Below are 24,624 nucleotides of genomic sequence, written 5' to 3'. Positions count from 1 at the left end.
AGATTACCAAAAAGCACCACTGAACGACACAGGAAATCATTCCTGCCCGTGGCCATCTCCCTGTGCAACCCCTCCATCTAATGCACTGTAAACACTGCAACAGTTACATCCTTCTTATACATGCTGTTTACTACTCAGTAATGTTGCTGTCAATATTCTTGATATTTATTATTGAGTGATTTGTATATATTGTGCTATTTCTTAAATCTGTAACATATTGTATTGTTAAATAGTCTAGTCTTTTTCTGTTACTGTTACTGTAATGGAGCAAATGTAACCCAATTAATTTCTTTAGGGATTAATAAAGTATGCTGATTCTGATTCTGATGCTATATTGATGAAATTGATAAATGTTTTTTTTTTTTTTATGTCTGTAGGAAATTAATTGCTACACTGAACTAAGGCTACAGAAAAAAGTCTTTAATCAATATAAAATGATACATTACAAATCAGAAAATAGTTTGGAGTTGCAGTAAACTACACATCAGCCATTTAATACAAAAAACAATCATATAAGGCACCATTAAAGGATACTCACATTGCAAACCAAATCACTGTAAAATCAATATGTTTTAATTCTTCTTTAATCCATTTGAAATAAGAAGACACGCACTGTCACACTGAATGCACCCGGATATTTTTCCCCCAAAAAACTACCACTGACCCTTCTGTTTTTTACAGTGACGACGTGAACAACTCTACGTTTTTAGTGGAAAAATCTCATCACCATCTTATCTGAAAGTCTGATCTGGTATTACATATGTACATAGAACAACAGCACCAAAAATAACGAAAAATATTAAAAGAATAAAAAAATAAAATAAGAATAACAACACAGCATCCAACAAACACTAAAAACACTGACCAAAAATCTGTAACTCAAGTACTGGAGGATGTTAAATTAGCACCAATCACTAGCACAGTAATACAATCTGCCACTGAAATGTTGACTGATAGTGTTGAGTATGGGTCCTAATTTTAGCACCAATAAAGTGCTAGTGTGCAGGTCTTTTTTGTTCCTGAAATATGCCTTTCCTTTAAGTTCCCAAGCATCACTACAATACCGTTAGTCAAAAATGAATAGAGTAAATATAGTAGAACAACTGTTCAGTTATCTACAGGGTTAATTTTGCTTAATCTATATCATCTTATGTCCTGTAAAGCTTCCTTCCAACAATGCACACAGCCTTTGGTTGGTAAGGTTATGAACAGTTTCATTGCTTTATTTGGTAGAAGCATAAGTGTGACCATGCATTTGACTTTCTGCACATGTGGCCAAATGTCACAGGTGGCTAGCTCTGAGACGTCCAGGAGACAGGCTTCTTCTGCTGTTAAATGCCTAAAAAAGACAATGATGATGATTATACTTACAGTTTTTGAGTAAGTTAAAGCTTAAACAAACCAAATTACATTTTAAAATGTGATTCTGAAATACATACCCTTAGAGCGATGGGTATGCATGCACGTTGTTAGGTACAAAAAGTGAAAGGAATCATAATTTCATGAGTAGCTGAGCGATGTTATACCCAGGAAAAGAAAATTATCCCCTGTGTGACCAAAACTCCCAAGTTGTGCTTTTCTTTCTGTGTGGTTGGACTATTTAATATTATAGTGACTTACAAGGCTGCGAGTTGGGCTGAGAGAGCGAGAGCGCACAGGGCTGGTACTACTGCTTCTGCTGCGGCTTCGGCTCCACTGCAAAAACAGAAAAACCACCAGTATGCACACGAGCTTTGTATGCATCTTCGTGTCCTCACGTAGCCTGTTAAATAACATCCAGTAATTGTGATATTTTTAAACATTAAAAAACCAATACCAGAGCACCGCTTCTAGTCACAGCCTCGCCCTTCACTATTACAGTGTTTCCTTCCATTAAGGCTGGCCACACATGGTACATCACCAGAGGAGCAGTGAACTCAGAGTCGTAGCTGCGCCGATACCTTAAGGGAAAGAGACAGGGGAGAGTTGGAAGTGTGCATCTATGTGTTGTGGGTGACATCTACTGGTAGAGGCTTTCAGTGACAGGCTGAAGTTCAAGGAGTGATGTTCTGTAGCCTGTTTGCAGCATGGAAACCATGTTACTTAAAACTTTCCCTTTAAAAAATGAACAAATGACTGCTGGGTGTACAAAAACAGGACTGACTTGATGTCATTGTATAGTTCTCCATCAGTGGCAAAGCCCAAGTCCAGTGGAGGGTCCAGTGTCTGCATGGCGAAGGCCACTCTGCATGCCTCTCTGATCAACGAACTGATGAGGACAAAGTCCACCTCTGGCGGGAAGGAGATCCGAGGGTTCACATTCATAGCACTGATGACATCCTGCAGAGATGAAAGACGATCATGTTTTCCCTCAGAACTACAGCATTTTGTTCATGAGTGTTGCACAGCACACATGAGACGCATCATCCTACATTGACGCTGGTCTGAACATCATAAAGGTCCAGGTTTCTGACGATGTAGTCCACAGCTGCATCTTCTAGACTTTCCGGCCCAAAGTGAGATGTGGACAGTGTCTTTCTGACTCGTAGCCTGAACTGACGGTAAGCCAGTTTTGCTGTCTTGAAGGATTCCTATAACAGGAAAGCAGGCAATACATATATTTCCATGAATCGCAGCAGACAGCAGATCAAATGATCAGCTCTGTGTACACACATCTCTAAAATAGCTGCAGCCATACCACAACTGCAATAAAGATTATTCTCTGGACCATCTCCAAGTCAGAAATGTAGCGGCGAAGCAGGGCCTGGGCATCCAGACGCTCCACAGCATATAGGTCATTGAAGCGCGACACAAGGCGGGCGTGGCGGGAGGAGTTAGTGAGCTGGGCTCGGGTGGGTGACTCACTCCTTCCGGGGCTGGAAGAGCGGCTGTGCCTGGACAAAGGGCTCGGAGAACGACTCCTCACCAACCTGAGAGACAGAAAAAAACTAACATATTAATTATTTAAGACGCTGAACGGTGTCAGTGTGTGAGCGTGTAATGTTTGTGTGTGTGTGTACCTCGCTTGCAGCATGGCTTTCTCTGTGCTCAGGTAAGACACTTCGTCTCTCAACAGGCGAATCTGCCGCTCATAGTCATCGAGAGCTTCCAGCTTTCTCTTATAAATGTCCACCTGCTCATGTGCGGATCTCAAACTGGAGCACAGACACACTTCACGTTAACAGAAAAACTCATACGTGCATATTAAAACAAGTAAATCATCTACATCACCTACTCAGCTTTCAGTTGTAATATTTCATCTTCAGTGGCCAGAAAGGTGGTTGTAGACTTGCTGTTTGTCTCATCCAGTTCCTTCTGAGCATCAAGCAGCCTGTTTAAACAGATCAGTACCTGTGTTTACTGACCAAAGTGTAGTTAAATATGAGCCATTGAAGCTGAGGTAAGAAGGTCTGACAGTTTTTTTTATCTATAACTTAGACTCACTCTCCTCTGACCGACTCCAGCTGTAGCCGAGCGGAGCACAGCTGAGTCTCCAGCTTCTGCAAGTCATTCTCATGGGAGGCAGAGAGCTCCCTGATCTTTCTGTCCTTCTCTGCTGAATCCTAACATTTAAAAATGATGATATATATGTCATATATATGAACACTCTGATATATTTTCTGGTTTACTGATAGATGGAGTCACCTGGATGAGCTGTAGACTGGTGTCATCACTGACTGAGGGCCTCGCCATTGAGAAACAGGATCCGAGCCATGGTAGTAGTCGTGTTTTCAGAGTGTCCACTCCGGCATAGTGTCCACCTGATTAGTGACAAAATGCTAGAACCTGTGCTCAATAAAATAAACATAAATAAACTGATGAAGCTTGTACCTTCTGCAGCTGTAAGGTTGAGGATGGCAAACAGTTGGCCCTGGATTTTGGCGGTGATTTCAATCAGCTCACAACATCTGTTCAGATTCTGGTCACAAGAAATCACCTTGGAGGGTTAAAAAAAAAAAAAAAAAAAAGGAAACAAATTTATTTTTCCATTATCTTAACTACTTATCCATCATGGTCACATGGAGCCTTCCCCAGCTGTCACAGTGCCAGAGGTAGAGTACACGCTGTCTAGTACAAAGAAACAGACAACGATTCACTTAAAGCCTATTTAGAATCACAGATTAAACTAACATATATGTTTTAGAACTGTAGGTGGGAAAATTGCATTTGATAAAAACTGCTTAAAAAGTTTGCAGACTCTGACACAAAACTAGGGTTTTAAGACAATTGAAAAATAGCATTTCCCTGTGAATGTTATGAATGTTATGGTCCACGTTTATATAGTCGAAGGTATTGCCCTGTTCTCCCATAATTTCATTTCTTTAGCTTCACTTTTCCTGACAGAAGGTTACAGGAAAGATTTATTGACAATTTAGCTAAGCGAAAAGTAGCTCAGCAAAAAAACTCCATTGTTTTATGCCGTGTACCTATTTATTATATTAAATTTATTTAAACAATATTTAGTTTAGGAGGTTTGTTAGGTCTGTTAGGGTACGTCTCCTAGATTTTCTTTAAAAAAAATTCAATATATATAATCAATTAATCGATATAGTACTATATTGTTATATTATATATATTATGATGGTTATTTCTTTATTACTTACTTATTACTCATTTTTACTTATTAGTTTCTTATTAGCTTTATTTCGTATTAGCTGTAAACACTCGAAGGCATTTGATGCCTGCGTTTGAAGTTATTGCCTCTACAGGAAGAAAGAGGAAGTGAACCATCTCAACCTGAGGCAAATATCTTTGGAGCTGTCTAAAAGTACCCATGGCAACCGGCGTCCATACCAACCAAACTCCACTGGGAAATCAAATCTAAACAAATGCATTCCTTTGCTGTATTTTTTAAAATGATTTAAAGCGTTTCCAAACCTGCCTGTAACAGTTTCATTCATGATTATAATAATAAAGTGGAACAAAACAAATGAAAATCACAGGTTTAACGAATAAAAATCAGTAATGGACGAGAGCAGACAAACCTATTTGTCATGTTCTGAAGACGAGGATGCTCATAATATATCTGAAACCCTTTGGCTAAAAGGTTAAACTGTATGCAAATATACCAATTCAGTGGATAGTGATCATGGAAATAGGACTGGCTAACACGGATGAAGTTGTGTGGTCAGATTTAGGTCAATCATGACTTATTGATGAACTTACATGGTAGTCCTTGTGCCAACTCTCAAGCTTGTCCTGTAAGACGCTGAATGAAGATGTGTTGGTCAATCTCCTTAAAGTGTCAGCCATGTCGATCCACAATCCTCGGGAGGTTTTAAAAATCCCCAGGAGGAGGCCTGCAGCAGTAGCAGCAGGCGGAGGGGGGTACGTCTTAACGAGGAGTGTAGTAAAAATTCCTGGACCGGCAGCTTTCTGCACCTGCGACACGAATGCCAAGCGCCGCCTTCAGTTGTGGCAACCGAGTGAGGAGACGACGGGAGCAACGAATCAACGCAGGGTTTAAATAAATGACTCCCGTCTCAGTCAGGCCTCTGCAGACTGTGGTCTCCCCCCAGATGTAAATACGATCGTAATGACATCCTGTTAAACGAAACCAATGCCGAGGGAGTTAACTAACCCCCCTTGGGGTCAGGTGCTGCTTGAGTGGCGGTGTTGGGTCAAATCCGATTATACGATAAAATGACATACTAAATTAAATGTGCAGTTCATTGTAGTATCTAAAATAATAACTGGAATACTTATGTGTGTTGTACTCATGTATTGTAATCCAGATTAAAATTAGCAATCATTTCAATTAATGCCTTTAAATACGTTATCCTAAATATGACTTTTTGAGTGTATGATCACAATTGTATCACAATTTTTTGTGATAAAAAATGATCACTATGCTATGTACAGCTATGAAATATATATAATTAATAGTAATGTCATTACTATCTATCTATCTATCTATCTATCTATCTATCTATCTATCTATCTATCTATCTATCTATCTATCTATCTATTATTATTATTATTATTATTATTATTATTATTATTATTATTTAAGAATCGTGGCCGCTGCTGACAGTTCACCTGTGGAAAATATGAATGGACCGTTTCTTCTATTTTAGGATCTTTCTGTCATTGGCTGGCTGAGTTTGGAATATGCCATTTTTCAATGTCATCAAAAAAAAAAATGATAGATTTTTTTATTTATCTGTTTTTTATATTTATTGTGTATGTATTTGGTTTCTATAGTCAAGTCATATTCAACTACCATTCAGTCAACAACTAAAAACATAATCATTATGGAGTACTGTCATCCCCTTTATCTGTGAAAAGTGGTTTGCTCCGAACTCTCAGCGAGCAGAAGAGGGAGGGTCAACATGGCGTCTGAACAGGTCCGTTATGTTCTGTATTTCTTGTTATTCTTGCGTTTTTCTCCGCCTTTTTTGCATTTAGTTAACGGAACACTTATATATATGTTTCTAAATAATACACAATATAAACTGGATTAATTTAAAAAAAAAAAAAAAAGCGTACTGGGCTTTTGTCTTGGCTCTATCGGAATATCAGTGTAACAGAAAACATTAGTGGCCTCTGCTATGGGTAGCGAAAGCGTCATATGGAAATAAATAAAAATCTTATTCTTTTACTAGACCTGCTGTTTGACAGCGAATTTATTACAACACTATGAAGAGAATAAAACTATAGCTGTGTAATATTGATACAGCGGAGAGCAGGTTATTTCCATTTTGCTGCCAAAATGAGTACAGTTTATTTTTAGTTATGGACAGCGACAGGCTGTCGCGGGTATTTAACAGATGCAGAGAGGACATTGAAAACAGGGAGGAACTAAAAACTTTAGTTTAAACCTAAAAAGAAAGTAGAGGCGATTCAAAAAGAAAAGAAAGTCGAGAAAATACAACAGTTGGTGCGTAAACGTGAGATTCTGGGTAAACCAATCTCAATAATCAATATGTGCTCTAAAGCTATAAAATTAGGCCTATGAGTGGATACTCTCAAATACACCCTAACAACTGTGTAATTACATTGTAAAAAGAGGAAAGGTTGTCTCTACTTTCCATTAAAACAACATGAAAGTGTTAATTAATTTAAAAATGCATGCATGTAGCTTTCATTTCTTTCTCCATTAAAATACTCATAGGTACTCATAGGTCTTCTTATTTATAAGTTCTTACAGTATAATTAGTTTCTCTAATTGTTACTACCATTTCTTGCTATAACTACATTTTAAGTGGCTATGTTTAGAAACAGTAGGTACTTCAAGTAATTCAGTAGAGTTACGTGGTAAATGTGGGACAGTTACACCATAGATTACAGGTTTTATTATCTGTTATTACTTGTTATTAAGACTGTAAGCATTAGACCTCAGAGTTTGTTTTCTGGCTTCTAGGAAAGCTCCAATGGGCCAGTGAAGAAGTCCATGCGAGAAAAAGCCATAGAACGCCGTACTATCAACAAGGAGCACAACAGTAATTTCAAAGCAGGCTATGTACCCATAGAGGAAGAGCGTCTTCATAAGACAGGGCTAAGAGGACGCAAAGGAAACATGGCTGTGTGCATCATCATCATCCTCTTCCTCCTCGCCTTAATTAATTTAATTGTGAGTACCTAAAACATCAGTGTATTTGTCTGTGTGTTGCTTTTTTTTAGTGTGTGATCTGTATATTTTGTGCATGCTGTCGCCTCACAGATCACATTGGTTATATGGACAGTGATCCGCATCGGTCCGAATGGCTGCGACAGTATGGAGTTCCATGAGAGTGGCCTGCTGCGCTTCAAACAGAAAGCAGACATGGGTATTGTCCACCCGCTGCACAAGAGCACAGTAGGAGGCCGTAAAGACCAGGATCTGGTCATTGTTGGTAACAACAACCCGGTGAGCAATACAGAGTGTGTTACAGAGTTTAGTAAAAGCTGAGTATCAATAAAAAGACAAGAAAAGCCCATAATGTGCACACATTAAAAACTCTCCTCTTTTATTTCACGTGTGTTGCTACAGGTAGTCTTCCAGCAAGGCACTACAAAGCTGAGCGTAGAAAAGGACAAGACCTCAATCGTCAGTGATGTCGGCATATCCTTCACAGACCCTCGGACCCAGACCACATTCTTCAGCACTGACTTTGAAAACCACGAGTTTCATTTGCCCAAAGGAGTCAAAGTCCTCAGCGTTAAAAAAGCTTCCACAGAAAGGGTGTGTACGGTTTCCAGTAACTCACTGATGGGTGCAATAACAAAGTATTTCATTAGTCCTGTCAGTGTTTTATAACCTGTACCAAACATTAGCTAATAATCCATAAAGGTAAAGCAAAACAGCATATTTACAGAACATGGAAAAGTCCCCATGAAGATGCTGAACTTCATCAGTGTAAACAGAAGAAAGGCTCAGTTATGAATTCATCTTTTAACCCAGTGAAAGTTGTTTTCACAAATCTACTTCAGATCCAAACATTCATAGACGCCACATCATGTGAATGTTTAAACAAAACTGGACTATTCTAAAGAAATATATTTAAATCTGAAAATCTAGAAAGTCTATGGAGGGATATAAAGTTTACAGTTCACCATGACTCCAGTTTATCAGAGGCTGAGAGAACCTGACAGAAAAAACAGGTGTGCAAAGCTGCTAAACAAAGTTTCAAGAAGATTCGTAACAGAGCTGAATTCCAAGTAGTGGTGCCTTTCAAAAGATTCAGAATAAATAATCACAAACAAATATGTTTGCGACATATTTGTGACGCAGGTTCCAAAAACACAGCTAAAGTTAGAAAAATGTATTTTTTACTTTTTTCCTAAACTTTCTAAACTTCTAGAATAACATGCAAAAAAGATTTAATTTATATTTCTTCATTTTCTATGAATTTTTAACTTGAAGATGTCAAAAGATGCATATTTGTTAAATTTAGTAACAATAAACTTTTGTGTACACTTTTGTAAATGATTAAACTTCTGATAAAAATGCCACTAGATCTACAAGAAACTGTCAGTTGACCACAATGAACACAATTGTATTGCCACAAGCCAAAAATAGAAAAGTTGCCAGCATCACAGAGGAAGCAAATTTCTCTGGCTAACTGCCCAGGTCACACCTCAGGCATATGTGGCTGCGCTGAGCGGGGGGTTCCCTCCTCATCCAGGCTAGCTGGAAAAGGCCCAGCACAGAGTGTGCACATAGTGTGCTATTTATTTTCACATTATACTGTCTAATAAACTGCTTAGTGGCCATACAGTAGCCTTAAGAGATATTTGCAGACATGCTGCATCTTATTTAATAAGTGGAGGAAAAAATATTCGTTAAAAATGTCTTTCACAGTATCGTTTTTATTTGATTTAATTTTTTAACTTTTTTGTTAACAGTCTTGTGTTGCTGCTCATAACATTATATTCTAAACTTCATATTCTCTCTGCAACTTTTAGATCACCAGTAATGCAGCATCTGACCTGAACATTAAAGGAGACTCTGCCATCATTCGTGGTAACGAAGGGGTCAACATCATGGGTCGGACAATCGAGTTCAAAATGGGTGGAAACATTGAGCTCAGGGCTGTGAGTATGGAATTTTTCCTACAATAAAGCCGATCGAGTAAAGGGCCAGAAGATCGATGAGTAATGATGAATTGTCTTCGCAGGAGAACAGCATCGTGCTCAATGGATCGGTCATGTTCAATGCCACGCGTTTTCCTAACTCTGCAGGAGATCTGTATTTCAATGAAGGTCAGGAGAGGTACAAGCTCTGCATGTGTGAAGATGGAACTCTGTTCCGTGTGCGGGTGAAATTTACCAACATGGGCTGCCAGACTTTAGATAACCCATGTAAGAAGGCTCACTAGGACTGGAATCTGCTATTGCATCTCAATCAGTCCACACTGAATTCAGATAAACCACTTTCAAATTTATTTTTGATAGTGTGGAGCTCTAATATACAGGACATTCATAATGGCTTGGGCATAATATCTGTGTCAAATTCTGTGTTTCTTATTATGTTTGCCACTTGGCCAAAGATAAAAACTGTAGTATTTTATTTTTCTGCAGATTTGCCAACTTGAGATGATATCAGTCTATGTTACTTCTATATAGTAGGACATGAAACACTACACGTACAAAAGTTAATGTACACTATGGAGCCCTACTCTCAAAAACTAGATTTAACTCTCTCTGGGAAGCTGGATTTAAGAAATAAATGTTTCAAGTTTACATTTTTTGAAAATGTTTAGCGCCATCTGGTGCCAGTACAGAACATGACATCACCAGGGCATTTCATTAGTTTGTTAGCTAACTAATCACAGAACCAGTAACTCAGGTGATAATAAAGACACTAAAACCAAAAAAAGCAGGGATCAAATGGGATCACTTTTTCATTGCCCCTGGCTGCAATGATGAATTTTATGTTAAAAAACCAAGGAAATGCTGTTCAATTTCACTTTTTGTCTCTAAAGCAGTAATTGGTTCTTCGTTAATTGGCTAGCTGCATTGAAACAGGAAAATCCACCTGTTATCTGTAATGTTTGGGTTCGTAAAGCACTTTCTAAATGAGCACTGTGTGGAGGAGAGCTTGTTTGAGTCAAGTAACAGGTTGTTTTACCAGACCAACAAGCTGGTGTTAGAAACTCAGATTTTTTCCTCATCTGGCCAGATGTACCTAGCAGCGCAATCAGTTAAAGGCCACAACATGCGATCAAATTTATGCAATAAAATTTATGTATGTTTTTATGTATGTTGTGTTGTAAACTGTTTGGATGTGCATAGAAAAAGAGACTATTTTATTGCATAAATAGTGCTGATTGCATCTTGCAAACATCTGTTTTGCCAGCTGATTGTGCTTCTAGGTACCCTCACCTACTGAAGAAACGGTGCGGTATCGGACAGCAGCGTGTCGGTCTGGTGAACCAACTGTCACCTGACTCAAACAGGGTCTCCTCCACACAGTCCTCATTCATAAAGTGCTTTATAAACCTTTGTAAACGAGTGTTGGTCACCTACTGTGCCTAACAGGAGGATTTTACTGTTTCAATGCAGCTAGCCAAACAACAAGGGAACCACTTACTGCCTAAGAGACAGAAAGTGAAACTGAATATAGCCTTGTTTTTTGTTTTTTTTTGATAAAATTTATTGTTGCAGCCAGGGACAGCACAAAAGTGATACCCTTAGACTGCTTTTTAGTTGTAGTGTCCTTATTCTCACCTGTGTTACTGGTTACTAGTTAGCTAACATAAGCTAATGTAAGTCTATTAGCTGCAACCAACAACCCGGTGATGTCGTGTTCTGTACTGACACAAGATGGCGCTAAACAAGATCAAAAAATGTAAACTTTAAATAGTTCTTCCTTCAATCCAGCTGCAAAGACAGAGTTAAATCTATGTCAGTTTTTGAGATAGTGTAAATTAGCCTTTATACATGTAGTGTTTCATGTATGCTTTATTGGTATTATTATAGTTTTCACTCCCCTTTAGCAGTAATGAGCAGATACAATATTTATTTTTTTGGCTTGCCATCCAGTATTAATAATATAAAAACCCTATATGGTTGGGGTTTGTGTAAGATCCCATTTGCCGTTTCATTATTCCGGGCAGCTGTGTGATATTTTCTGTCATATTAGCTGACATGTGGAAGACACTACACGACTGTAATGATATATGTAAAACTTGCAGGTAATGCAATGCACAGAGTTAATGATAAATTGTTATACATGATACATTTTAAGCCATCCAGTGATGCTAAAGCAGAATAGGTTTCTTTCTGCATATCTCGGGCTGTTTATCATGCACGTGCCAATGGATATACAAGGGACTATATATCATTAGATATATGTGTAATATTTTAATTTTGTTGCAAAAGCTTTTTTAACAACAGAAGAATACAATATTGAAAAAACGGTGTGCACTACATTCTGCTACAGATTAATGCAAATGTTGAGAATTTTAGTTCATCAGCTACTGTGGGTGCAACCTATATGGGGTTGTTTGAATTTTGTGCAATATAATATATAATATTTGACTTTGCTTTGGATTGTCTTGTCTGTTGTCAACTGATGTTAACGATTACTGATGTTAACGTCAATAGTTGTTCTCAGAGCACAGACTTCATGCCTGTCATGAAAGAACAGCTTATTTGATCGAAGAAAAACCGAAGAAATAAATATTGCGACCAGCCTTATTCGAAAATTTGTCCAACGTTTCATTGGCATGTTTGTTTCAATAAAGAAATGTGTTGCTATGTGAAAAGTGTTATCATTGTTTCAGTAAATGCGCCCACAGTCATTTAAAACCATAAAAGCGTACTGCGCCTCATTATAGCGCTTTATTGTCTAATAGAATGCAAAGTATGAAGGTTTGGTCTTTGCCATAAACTTACACCATCACAGTAAGACTGTGACAGTAAGACATTAACCAGATGTGTAAATGATTGAATGAATCGCAGAGCAGCTTCTTTGGGCAGGGACGTGTTAAGCTAGACGCAGCAAAATACACCTCAGACTTCGATCAGAACTTGCTTGAGACAGCTGAAGTAGAGCTCTCCGGGTGTGAAGAGTCACAAGGTTTCATGTCAGATTGGCAAAGAGTGGATGCACAGGTGAGTCTTCAGTTCATTTACTGTGTGCTTACTTTTATATTTAACCTTTTTTAACCCATCACTGGTGATGAGCCTAACCCGAAGTTTTTGAAAAAGAGAAAAACCTTTTATGGGTAAATATATAAATACTTTTAGATGTGTGTCCATTAGATTGTCTTTCTTTTCCAAAAAAATAAACTTACACATTCAGATTGCATAGTGTTTAGGTTGGGCTCATCACCTACTATAACGTAGACCTCATGTTCATGTAATAGCTTCATTTTTATTGCCGTGAATGCTAATTTAAACCTATCTGTGAAGCAAAAATAGTTCTTCCTTTTTAATTTATTTCTAACTGCAATGTGACAATCTGTACTCTCAGGGCAGCTTGTGATGGCAGCACCGCAGGGGCCATTTTTGGCCGCTGTGTTAGTCCTTGTGTCTTCGCTTCTCTGCTCCTCTTCCTCACCTGCATGTCTGCAGTCCTGCACCTGTCAGAGTGCTTTCCTGTTGAACTGTTCCTCAGCTGGCCTTTCCTCGGTGCCCCAGCACATCCAGGAATCTGTCACGGAGCTGGACTTTTCTCATAACCTCCTCAAATCTGTAACATTTCACCAGCCACATTATAACCTCAGGAGTGTGTGGCTGGGAAACAACAGTATCACACGTTTGTCCCTGTACACTGGAAGAAACCTCGGTGGTCAACATCTTAGAGATAAATATCGCTCAAGACCTTGGACCAGACGGAAATGTGTATCTTGGGCCCCCACCCTGCAGCTGCTCTCTGTTGAGATGAATCAGCTACACCAACTCCCAGAGGGTGAGTCAGTGTTATATGGTTGTAAACTAATAAATAAAACACTGTCAAAGCACATAAACATACACATTTTCACACAGATAAAAACTGCTGCCAGTCAGCACTAACTGAAAACCTGAAAAATGTGATTAATTTCATTTAAAAGTAATTTCACTGTCAGGTGAATCTGCAGGTGTTTTAAAAGATTTCAATATCACTTAGCATTATATATGCAGTGCAATGTTTCCTGGTGCTTCAACAACACTCATCTTCTATAGAAGAATTGTGTTTTCTGGTGAATTTTCATCAAACTTTCATCTCATGAAAGGGAAAATATTTAAACTGCTGTAATAAGCAGCTTCTTAGTAAGGGCAAAAAATATACGTGTTTAGCATTGATTCGACAGGTATCTATTGGAAGGATGAAAAATCATTACTTTTAAATCCATCATATCATTTGGTGTCCAAATGATGATAGCAGCGCATGCTTTCTAACACTGTTGCTCCAGAATTGTTTGGTGTTTAGTTTAGTTAACATCCATTTAATATTCATGTGTCATTTTGCGTCCATAATGCACATTTTTTGTTGATATTATCATCCTGAAAGAGATCACTCTCTTGAGAAAACCTTCCTAGTAAGGGGAATCAAACCATGTAAGCAAAATACGTCTCCCAGAGTAAGAAGCCACTCTTCGTTTTACAGTAGGATCAAAGGTTAAAGATTTTCCTTTAATGTGTCAACCATTTGTTTATAACAATCCACTACAAGTGTAACATTTCCCACAAAAATGTAATGAAATCTAAGTATAAAGAGAAGAAGGTTGACTCAAGCAAAAGTAAAACTACCTGAAAACTGTTCTTCATTACAATGCTTTAGTAAATATACTTACTGTACTTTACAATTCTGTTGAACTTGCACATACTGCAGAATTTAATAATCCTACAAACTACAATCACAAAATCTTAGACATTAATATGAGCACAATTCTCAGCCAATATGAGTAGCAACCCATCCTAACATACTGGTCTTGCAAATTGCAGCGATATAACAATATTACATAGTATTCATAAACCACACCCAGTACATTTTGAGGTTGGTTACATGACTATGGCTGACTGTTATCTTGGGTGGAACATAAACAGGTGGTAGAAAAACTGACATATTAAATTTAACCTTCAGTATGGAACTAGTCATGCAAGTCTCTTGTAAACATCTAAAAGTGTTTTGACTTCCACATTCCAGACTTCCAGATTATGAGACAATTTGTTCACACTAGTTAATTGGGCCATAACTTATTGTTATCATTAATATTAGGTAATAATATATAATGGTAAAGTTGCACACTCCTTAAAGGCACACCTTTAATTTCCTCATGGAATGTCATTGAGAAATGTCCATGAGTCACACTGGAAAGATTGGTCCACCTTGCCACCATGTTCAGGAGGGTTTACCTCAAAGTCCATAGTGTAATAAATCTGTGAGATTTATGCATGTCAGTTACTGTTCTTTTCATATAAACAAACCACCCCACTGATATGCTTTATCTTTAGTACTTTGCTCCAGGCAGAAATAAACCATCGCACGTAGTTCCCCTGTACAGCCTCCAACCAGTCACAGTTGTTAGTCGACATTTCCCTAAAAAGGTGGAAATAGAATACAACAGAACAGCCCTTTAGTGTCATTATACATGCACAATGAAATTGTGGAATGTTGTGAATCACACAATGCCACTTTTCCTGGGCATTGTCATGTTTCTCCTCTTTCTCCTTGGTTGAACATGTGAGTGTTTCAAAGGAAACCATTCACTATAAGTCTTCTAATGGAATGTATAGACCGCCTATTTACTTAGCAAGAGCTCTGTTGACAATCATAGACCCTGTTCTATTTGGTATTCAGATCACAAAACCTTCAGTGCCTCTCTAATGAAGCACAGATCCACAGTGCTTTTCCTCAGCACAGCAGTCTCAGGGAGATTGTCTCTACTGAAAAGGAGGAGCCAGCAGAAAATGGCCATAAATAGACATATTGTAACACTATTCACTGGAAAACAAAACAATTTGATTTTGTTTTTCATTGATGAGCTCCACACTGATTGAGGCTTATGTTTCATATTATATAATGTCAGCTGTGTTAATATGGCAGACCTGCAAGCAAATTGACAGAGAGGACAAGAGCCAGACAAACTTGTTATTATTACTGAAAACCTGGAATACAGAATACATGTCTTGCTCTCTATGGGAGCTACCCAGTAATCTCTAAATGCAACTCTGATTTTCTGTCATTCAGGGCTGGAGGGTATTGAATCCTTGGAGGTTCTGCAACTCTCTTTCAACAGGATCTCAACTCTACGACTAGGAGAACTTAGCCATCTTCAGCAACTGAAAGAGTTACACTTACAACATAACCTCATCACAAGTCTCCATCCACAGATGTTTCAGGATTTACCACAGCTCAAAGTAAGACCGTTTTTTTTTTGTTGTTGTTGTTGTTGTTTGTTTTTGTATTTTGGGGCCTTTTTGTGTAAATACAGGTGATTGTTTTTCAGATATCTGTTCAAAAGCTAGACTTAAAACCTTGATGCCTACTCTAATTAACTGATAATGTCAATATCTAAAATGCAATTTGTTTTGCCAGTCAAACTCATCATAAATATTATATTGCCCTCAAAGGTCCTAGATCTGCGCTTCAACATGTTGACCAGCATCCATCCTTTAATGTACCTCACCCTGCAAAACATTGGAACAGAAGTTAGGCTGCTTGGAAACAGGTGGCAGTGTGACTGCAGGATGCACAGTCTAAGACGGCGGATAGCCTTTGACAGCAACAGAGGCCTGCAGGTCTGGAGCATCATGTGTGCTTCTCCATCCACCCTCTCAGGCAGAGATCTGCTTCAGCTGCAGGATGATGAACTGAACTGCCTCAGTACTGGTAACATCCCAGAGCTCCATCAGGATGTGACAGTCCACAGGGGTTCCGAGATACTGCTGTCCTGTTCAGCAGAAGGTAATACATCAAAATGATGCAAAAATGTTTAATGCATATTTAGCAATTTAAACTGATAATACTGCATATCAATGTGATCTTTTCCAGACTCAGTGTGGTGGACGCCCAATGGTCAAGCGTCTGTGAACCAGCCTGATGGTGGTCTGCGCATCAGTGACATCACAGAGAGTGACACGGGACTGTATGTGTGTGTGTCTAAAGAAAAACAGGTTGTGTCTGTTTTTAACCTCCAAATCAGTAAAATAGGTGGTGCAAGAAGAAAACCTAGAAGTTTGTCTGAAACCAGCCAATACATAGTCCAAGCAGGCCCCACAAAGAGTGTACGTAATGGGACAAGTCCAGGAGCTGGAGCAGTTACTCAGTCTGACTTGGCACTGGCTGTGTGTCTATCTATTTTCATCACATTTCTAATTGCCTTTATCCTTGGAGTCCTTGCAAGACCGTGTATTGATGCTCTTTGGAAAAGAGTCACCGAAAAGAACATCAATACATGGTCCCGTGAAACTAACTCCGCAGTCTCTGTAGAACAAACACAATATGACAATGAGGCCTTCTCCACTGGAGAGGAACTAGAAAGGACAGGACATCACAGGGAAAGGAGAGTCACATTTACCACTGTAGACTACAGAGAAGATGGCAACGTACAGTACTATGATACTGTAGCCAGTGGCAATCCGGAAAGCATCAATAATGATGTAGTGATTGATTGTGAAGTTAGTGAGGCTCAGAATATTAAACATACTCCTGAAGATTCAGGAAATGAAAGTAGCTCACATCAGAGCAATTCAGAGGGTAGACTAAATGATGGCAGAGATCACACTACTGCTGGACATAGGCACAACATGGAGTTTGAACCCATCCCAGATCCTGTTGAGCTAGAGGAAAAGAGAAGCCTATCTTCTTCAAGCTCTGATTCTTCACTATCTGAAAAAGAATTCAAAGAGCACCACACAATGCCCAAGGCTCCTAAGGTGACAAAGGACCCTTTTCAACAGAAAACTGATTTCTCAATACTTACAAAAGAAGAGGTGCCACAAAGATCACTAGAAGGCAAAAGTAAAATGCCTGGATTTACCTCTGAGCCATGGTCACCACACACAACAGACCCTGGTTATTTAGAGGAGAATGAAGAACTATTTGAATTTAGTGATTCTGTTCAAAGTCCATCTCCCAGGTCAGGCAGTATAATTGGTTCTTCTAATAAGTCAAAACTTACTGTGGCAACCCCTTCCAAAAAACACAAGCGGGATTCTGTGTCCAGTTCCAGCTCAAACAGCAGTGAGGATGAGTCTACACTTTACAAAGCCAACTCTGACCAGCAAATCAAGCCTGCAGTGAAACCAGAGCACTCGTTTTCCTCCGATTCCAGTGACAGTGATAAGGAGCCAGACCAGCACACAGGTAAGCTAGAAATTGATAAAGATAGCACAGTGAAAGTTAAACCAAAGCCGCGGACAAAGTGGCATGATGTCTATTCGGATACCAGTCAGAGTAAGAATCTGGACGCCAAAGCACCTTCACTATCTATGAGAGATTCATCCTCTTCCAGCAGTGACAGTGAAGCAGATTCCAAAGTTCACTCAAGTATAGACAGAAAAAGCCAAATCAAAGAGCATTCACACATCACTGCTCCATTACCGGAGTCAAATTCATCTTCCAGAAGCATGAGGAAAGATTCAGATATCAAAGAACCTTCATCAGCCTCTAGTTCATCTTCTAGTAGTGCAAGTGATGATGAAGCAGGCCACAAAGTGCAGCAGAGTCCGGGGAAGTTGGGCATTCCACCCCGCCCATTCAAAGAATCTCAAACAAGGAGTCCCGATCCAAATGCAAAGTGGCCTACCATTGATCTTCTACACATTCCTCACATTAAGCGGCGCCTAGATATCAAAGCATCATCAGTAGCAGTAGGTTCTGACACAACTTCTAGCAGTGAAAGTGAGGAGGAAACAACGAAACACATAAAGAAACAGGAGCAAGGAGGTATATATATGCCAATTGTTCCAAATAGGTCATCTCAAAAAATAAATCAAGAGGATAATATTCGAAGGCCTGCCATTCCTCCTGAGCGTCCCAGGAGTATCAAGAAAGATTCAGATGCCAAAGAACCTTCATCAGCCTCTAGTTCATCTTCTAGTAGTGAAAGTGATGACGAAGCAGGCCACAAAGTGCAGCAGAGTCCGGGGAAGTTGGGCATTCCACCCCGCCCATTCAAAGAATCTCAAACAAGGAGTCCTGATCCAAATGCAAAGTGGCCTACCATTGATCTTCTACACATTCCTCACATTAAACGCCGCCTAGATATCAAAGCACCATCAAAAGAATCTGACACATCTTCTAGCAGTGACAGTGAGGAGGAAACAACGAAACACATAAAGAAACAGGAGCAAGGAGGTATATATATGCCAATTGTTCCAAACAGGTCATCTCAAAAAATAAATCAAGAGGATAATATTCGAAGGCCTGCCATTCCTCCTGAGCGTCCCGGGAGTATCAAGAAAGATTCAGATGCCAAAGAACCTTCATCAGCCTCTAGTTCATCTTCTAGTAGTGAAAGTGATGATGAAGCAGGCCACAAAGTGCAGCAGGTTCCAGGAAAGTTGGGCATTCCACCCCGCCCATTCAGAGAATCTCAAACAAAGAGTCCTGATCCAAATGCAAAGTGGCCTACCATTGATCTTCTACACATTCCTCACATTAAGCGGCGCCTAGATATCAAAGCATCATCAGTAGCAGTAGGTTCTGACACAACTTCTAGCAGTGAAAGTGAGGAGGAAACAACGAAACACATAAAGAAACAGGAGCAAGGAGGTATATATATGCCAATTGTTCCAAATAGGTCATCTCAAAAAATAAATCAAGAGGATAATATTCGAAGGCCTGCCATTCCTCCTGAGCGTCCCAGGAGTATCAAGAAAGATTCAGATATCAAAGAACCTTCATCAGCCTCTAGTTCATCTTCTAGTAGTGAAAGTGATGATGAAGCAGGCCACAAAGTGCAGCAGAGTCCAGGAAAGTTGGGCATTCCACCCCGCCCATTCAAAGAATCTCAAACAAGGAGTCCTGATCCAAATACAAAGTGGCCTACCATTGATCTTCTACACATTCCTCACATTAAGCGCCGCCTAGATATCAAAGCACCATCAAAAGAATCTGGCACATCTTCTAGCAGTGAAAGTGAGGAGGAAACAACAAAACACATAAAGAAACAGGAGCAAGGAGGTATATATATGCCAATTGTTCCAAACAGGTCATCTCAAAAAATAAATCAAGAGGATAATATTCGAAGGCCTGCCATTCCTCCTGAGCGTTCCGGGAGTATCAAGAAAGATTCAGATGCCAAAGAACCTTCATCAGCCTCTAGTTCATCTTCTAGTAGTGAAAGTGATGATGAAGCAGGCCACAAAGTGCAGCAGAGTCCGGGGAAGTTGGGCATTCCACCCCGCCCATTCAAAGAATCTCAAACAAGGAGTCCTGATCCAAATGCAAAGTGGCCTACCATTGATCTTCTACACATTCCTCACATTAAACGCCGCCTAGATATCAAAGCACCATCAAAAGAATCTGACACATCTTCTAGCAGTGACAGTGAGGAGGAAACAACGAAACACATAAAGAAACAGGAGCAAGGAGGTATATATATGCCAATTGTTCCAAACAGGTCATCTCAAAAAATAAATCAAGAAGATAATATTCGAAGGCCTGCCATTCCTCCTGAGCGTCCCGGGAGTATCAAGAAAGATTCAGATGCCAAAGAACCTTCATCAGCCTCGAGTTCATCTTCTAGTAGTGAAAGTGATGATGAAGCAGGCCACAAAGTGCAGCAGAGTCCGGGGAAGTTGGGCATTCTACCCCGCCCATTCAAAGAATCTCAAACAAGGAGTCCTGATCCAAATGCAAAGTGGCCTACCATTGATCTTCTACACCTTCCTCGAGTTAAGCGGCGCCTAGATATCAAAGCACCATCTGTAGATTCGGACACATCTTCTAGCAGTGACAGTGAGGAGGAAACAACGAAACACATAAAGAAACAGGAGCAAGGAGGTATATATATGCCAATTGTTCCAAATAGGTCATCTCAAAAAATAAATCAAGAGGATAATATTCGAAGGCCTGCCATTCCTCCTGAGCGTCCCAGGAGTATCAAGAAAGATTCAGATATCAAAGAACCTTCATCAGCCTCTAGTTCATCTTCTAGTAGTGAAAGTGATGATGAAGCAGGCCACAAAGTGCAGCAGAGTCCGGGGAAGTTGGGCATTCCACCCCGCCCATTCAAAGAATCTCAAACAAGGAGTCCTGATCCAAATGCAAAGTGGCCTACCATTGATCTTCTACACATTCCTCACATTAAACGCCGCCTAGATATCAAAGCACCATCAAAAGAATCTGACACATCTTCTAGCAGTGACAGTGAGGAGGAAACAACGAAACACATAAAGAAACAGGAGCAAGGAGGTATATATATGCCAATTGTTCCAAACAGGTCATCTCAAAAAATAAATCAAGAGGATAATATTCGAAGGCCTGCCATTCCTTCTGAGCGTCCCGGGAGTATCAAGAAAGATTCAGATGCCAAAGAACCTTCATCAGCCTCTAGTTCATCTTCTAGTAGTGAAAGTGATGATGAAGCAGGCCACAAAGTGCAGCAGGTTCCAGGAAAGTTGGGCATTCCACCCCGCCCATTCAGAGAATCTCAAACAAAGAGTCCTGATCCAAATGCAAAGTGGCCTACCATTGATCTTCTACACATTCCTCACATTAAGCGGCGCCTAGATATCAAAGCATCATCAGTAGCAGTAGGTTCTGACACAACTTCTAGCAGTGAAAGTGAGGAGGAAACAACGAAACACATAAAGAAACAGGAGCAAGGAGGTATATATATGCCAATTGTTCCAAATAGGTCATCTCAAAAAATAAATCAAGAGGATAATATTCGAAGGCCTGCCATTCCTCCTGAGCGTCCCAGGAGTATCAAGAAAGATTCAAATATCAAAGAACCTTCATCAGCCTCTAGTTCATCTTCTAGTAGTGAAAGTGATGATGAAGCAGGCCACAAAGTGCAGCAGAGTCCAGGAAAGTTGGGCATTCCACCCCGCCCATTCAAAGAATCTCAAACAAGGAGTCCTGATCCAAATGCAAAGTGGCCTACCATTGATCTTCTACACATTCCTCACATTAAGCGCTCCCTAGATATCAAAGCACCATCAAAAGAATCTGGCACATCTTCTAGCAGTGACAGTGAGGAGGAAACAACGAAACACATAAAGAAACAGGAGCAAGGAGGTATATATATGCCAATTGTTTCAAAAAGGTCATCTCAAAAAATAAATCAAGAGGATAATATTCGAAGGCCTGCCATTCCTCCTGAGCATCCCGGGAGTATCAAGAAAGATTCAGATGCCAAAGAACCTTCATCAGCCTCGAGTTCATCTTCTAGTAGTGAAAGTGATGATGAAGCAGGCCACAAAGTGCAGCAGAGTCCGGGGAAGTTGGGCATTCCACCCTGCCCATTCAAAGAATCTCAAACAAGGAGTCCTGATCCAAATGCAAAGTGGCCTACCATTGATCTTCTACACCTTCCTCGAGTTAAGCGGCGCCTAGATATCAAAGCACCATCTGTAGATTCGGACACATCTTCTAGCAGTGACAGTGAGGAGGAAACAACGAAACACATAAAGAAACAGGAGCAAGGAGGTATATATATGCCAATTGTTCCAAATAGGTCATCTCAAAAAATAAATCAAGAGGATAATATTCGAAGGCCTGCCATTCCTCCTGAGCGTCCCAGGAGTATCAAGAAAGATTCAGATGCCAAAGAACCTTCATCAGCCTCTAGTTCATCTTCTAGTAGTGAAAGTGATGATGAAGCAGGCCACAAAGTGCAGCAGAGTCCGGGGAAGTTGGGCATTCCACCCCGCCCATTCAAAGAATCTCAAACAAGGAGTCCTGATCCAAATGCAAAGTGGCCTACCATTGATCTTCTACACATTCCTCACATTAAACGCCGCCTAGATATCAAAGCACCATCAAAAGAATCTGACACATCTTCTAGCAGTGACAGTGAGGAGGAAACAACGAAACACATAAAGAAACAGGAACAAGCAGATATATATAGTCCAAGGCAAGAAACTGATTTGCTTTACACAAAAACCCAATATGTTCATCATACTGCAGACATCAAATCGGTATTATCAGCTTCTGAGTCATCTTCAAGTAGTGACAGTGAAGATGAAAAAAGGGGCCAGACAAAGAAGCAGAGTTTGGGCTCAACGGGGTTTCAACAATCTCAAACCAAACGTCATGATCCTATTTACACATCAAGCAGCTCAGATGAGGAGGGGATGGAAGATTTAAGAAACCGCCCAGTTGCAATTAAACCAGATTCAAGATTGCCTGAAATAGGCCTCAGCACTATCCCCTATGTCAAAAAGCGTCTGGATATCAAGACACATTCACCTAAGTCCTCCTCCAGCAGTGATGAGAGTGAAGGTCGGACTACAGACCAGCCTGTTAAAATGGCTAGCAACTTAGGCTCTCCAACTTCTACATTGTTTAAGCTTCCTCACATTTCAAAGAAAGATTCCAATATTACATTAGAAAAGTATGTTGTTATAACAGATGAGTTGAGGGAAAATCGAAAAGACAACGTCAGCACAACACCAGAGATAAACTCTGAGCTCCAGTCACGATGGGCCACAATGAATCTTGGTGTCTCCCGATTTAGAAAGCGCCTTGAAATCACATCACCAAGTTCTCAACCATCCAAATATCCCTCATCACCTCCGCCAGACTCCTCTTCTCTGAATCCTGAAAACAAACATGTGAAACCCTCTGATTCCTCTTCCAGCAGCAGCAGCAGTGAAGATGAGATAACAGAAAACAGAGCTCCTCCAGGCATGACATATGTTGACTTTCCAATCTATAAGCGTTCAATTATGAAAACTTCATCGCTATCTGATAGTTCTTTCTCCCCCAGTGGCAAGAGCCAAATGGTAAATGTTGCACAGGAAAGTGAAAAGGACAGAAATTCATCACTTGCTCCAAAGAGAGTATCCAGTCTGAGCTTTGAGGATGAAGTAAGGAGAAGGACTGAACAAAGACACAATGCAAATGCAGATATACCACCAGAGATAAAATGGACTGGTGTTGGTCATCATCTGTCTAAAATCTCTACACCAGCACTAAAGACAGGTCTGAATACAACACCTCCACAGCAGGCTTCACCTGCAAAACCAGAACTTCCCCAGCTGTACTCCTCCAGCATCAAAAGTGACGTTAAAATAAAGCAAGACAGTTGGAAATCAGATGTAAAGCCAACACATAAATTCTCATCCATTAGTGCCAATAGTACTTCTTCTGCATCCGGAGGTGCTCTTCACAGGCTTTACAACTCACCCAACACCACATATGAGAATCCAAGCCCTCTTTTGCTCTCTGATAGGAAGGAAAGAAAAGGCCTCAGTGCCCTAAAAGTCATGTCATCAGAGAGAAAAATGTGGGACACGGTGGATTTCAGTGGGGATGGATCTCCTACAGCTGATGACCACAGTCCACAAGTTGAGACCGGTGTTTATTATCGCAAGTCTGAGCCGGACATCAAACCCCTGCCACGATTACATCTCCCCTCTGCTTCACCAGATGAGAGAAGAGCTACAGATTTGTTGTATGATCTTCCCCGCTACAGGAGCCATGACATCAAACCACCACAAGTTGCCCCACCTCCTATTCCTGTAACACTACCGCCAGAGGAGGCCGTTGGGCTTTCATGGAGATCTCCACAGGACAATAAGAAACACGGCTCTGAAGGAAATAGAACCTATCAGCAACAGAGACAAAACACAGAGGAACCTGTTGCTTCTTCGCTTACACCAGAATACCCACCAATCTATTTAAACACTTCAAACATCAGTCATGTTTAATGACAAGTCAATTCATGCTAAACACTTAAAAAGCCACCCAGATGATAGGCATGATTCTCTGAGCTTAAGTTATCCTGTGAATGTCAAAAATATTGTGAATTGTATATTATGTGTGACTTTGGAATGAAACGTAAGCTATAATCATTCATTGGCTAGGGCTGCCACAGAGCACTTAAATGCAGTCTTTATCGATGCACCATGCTTATCTTTCATGTTTGACTTATTTCTGCAAAATAAGATGCCAAATGAGTTATTTACTTGCATTCATGAACAGAATTTCTGACTTCTGAAGGAAGTCCAGTGTGATGGCTCAAATTTGTGTATAAAAACCTAAATTCAGTGATGTTAAAGACTAAATCATGAAATAATTTACAGATTTTTTTTTGTATCTCTAATTGAACATTTTAG

General features: G+C 39.9%; 3 protein-coding genes across 3 annotated transcripts; 2 read left to right on the top strand and 1 right to left on the bottom strand.

Moving 5' to 3' along the window:
- Positions 1-416: 416 nt before the first annotated feature.
- Positions 417-5,566, bottom strand: spata18 (spermatogenesis associated 18). Its single transcript, XM_084922589.1, has 12 exons — positions 5,146-5,566; positions 3,811-3,916; positions 3,625-3,740; positions 3,424-3,542; positions 3,215-3,310; positions 3,000-3,134; positions 2,678-2,909; positions 2,412-2,570; positions 2,144-2,319; positions 1,817-1,940; positions 1,621-1,695; positions 417-1,339 (listed from the first exon to the last, which is right to left on the bottom strand). Exons 1-12 carry the CDS (start codon positions 5,230-5,232, stop codon positions 1,283-1,285), a joined length of 1,482 nt encoding a protein of 493 aa, XP_084778715.1. The 5' UTR covers positions 5,233-5,566; the 3' UTR covers positions 417-1,282.
- A 710-nt stretch (positions 5,567-6,276) lies between these two features.
- Positions 6,277-12,170, top strand: sgcb (sarcoglycan, beta (dystrophin-associated glycoprotein)). The gene is made up of 6 exons (XM_084921471.1): positions 6,277-6,326; positions 7,343-7,552; positions 7,643-7,828; positions 7,952-8,143; positions 9,367-9,495; positions 9,579-12,170. Exons 1-6 carry the CDS (start codon positions 6,312-6,314, stop codon positions 9,777-9,779), a joined length of 933 nt encoding a protein of 310 aa, XP_084777597.1. The 5' UTR covers positions 6,277-6,311; the 3' UTR covers positions 9,780-12,170.
- Positions 12,171-12,243: 73 nt separating this feature from the next.
- lrrc66 (leucine rich repeat containing 66) lies at positions 12,244-24,607 on the top strand. Its single transcript, XM_084921474.1, has 4 exons — positions 12,244-13,318; positions 15,581-15,750; positions 15,964-16,297; positions 16,385-24,607. The coding sequence occupies exons 1-4, from the start codon at positions 12,892-12,894 to the stop codon at positions 24,214-24,216; spliced, it is 8,763 nt and encodes a 2,920-aa protein (XP_084777600.1). The 5' UTR covers positions 12,244-12,891; the 3' UTR covers positions 24,217-24,607.
- Positions 24,608-24,624: the final 17 nt, after the last annotated feature.

This window comes from Perissodus microlepis, chromosome 23, assembly GCF_051167445.1.
Source record: "Perissodus microlepis isolate ML-2025 ecotype Zambia chromosome 23, ASM5116744v1, whole genome shotgun sequence".
In the NCBI taxonomy this organism is placed as follows: domain Eukaryota; kingdom Metazoa; phylum Chordata; class Actinopteri; order Cichliformes; family Cichlidae; genus Perissodus; species Perissodus microlepis.
The sequence above is the reverse complement of the archived record's forward strand: the minus strand, read 5'-3'. Positions and strand labels throughout refer to the sequence as shown.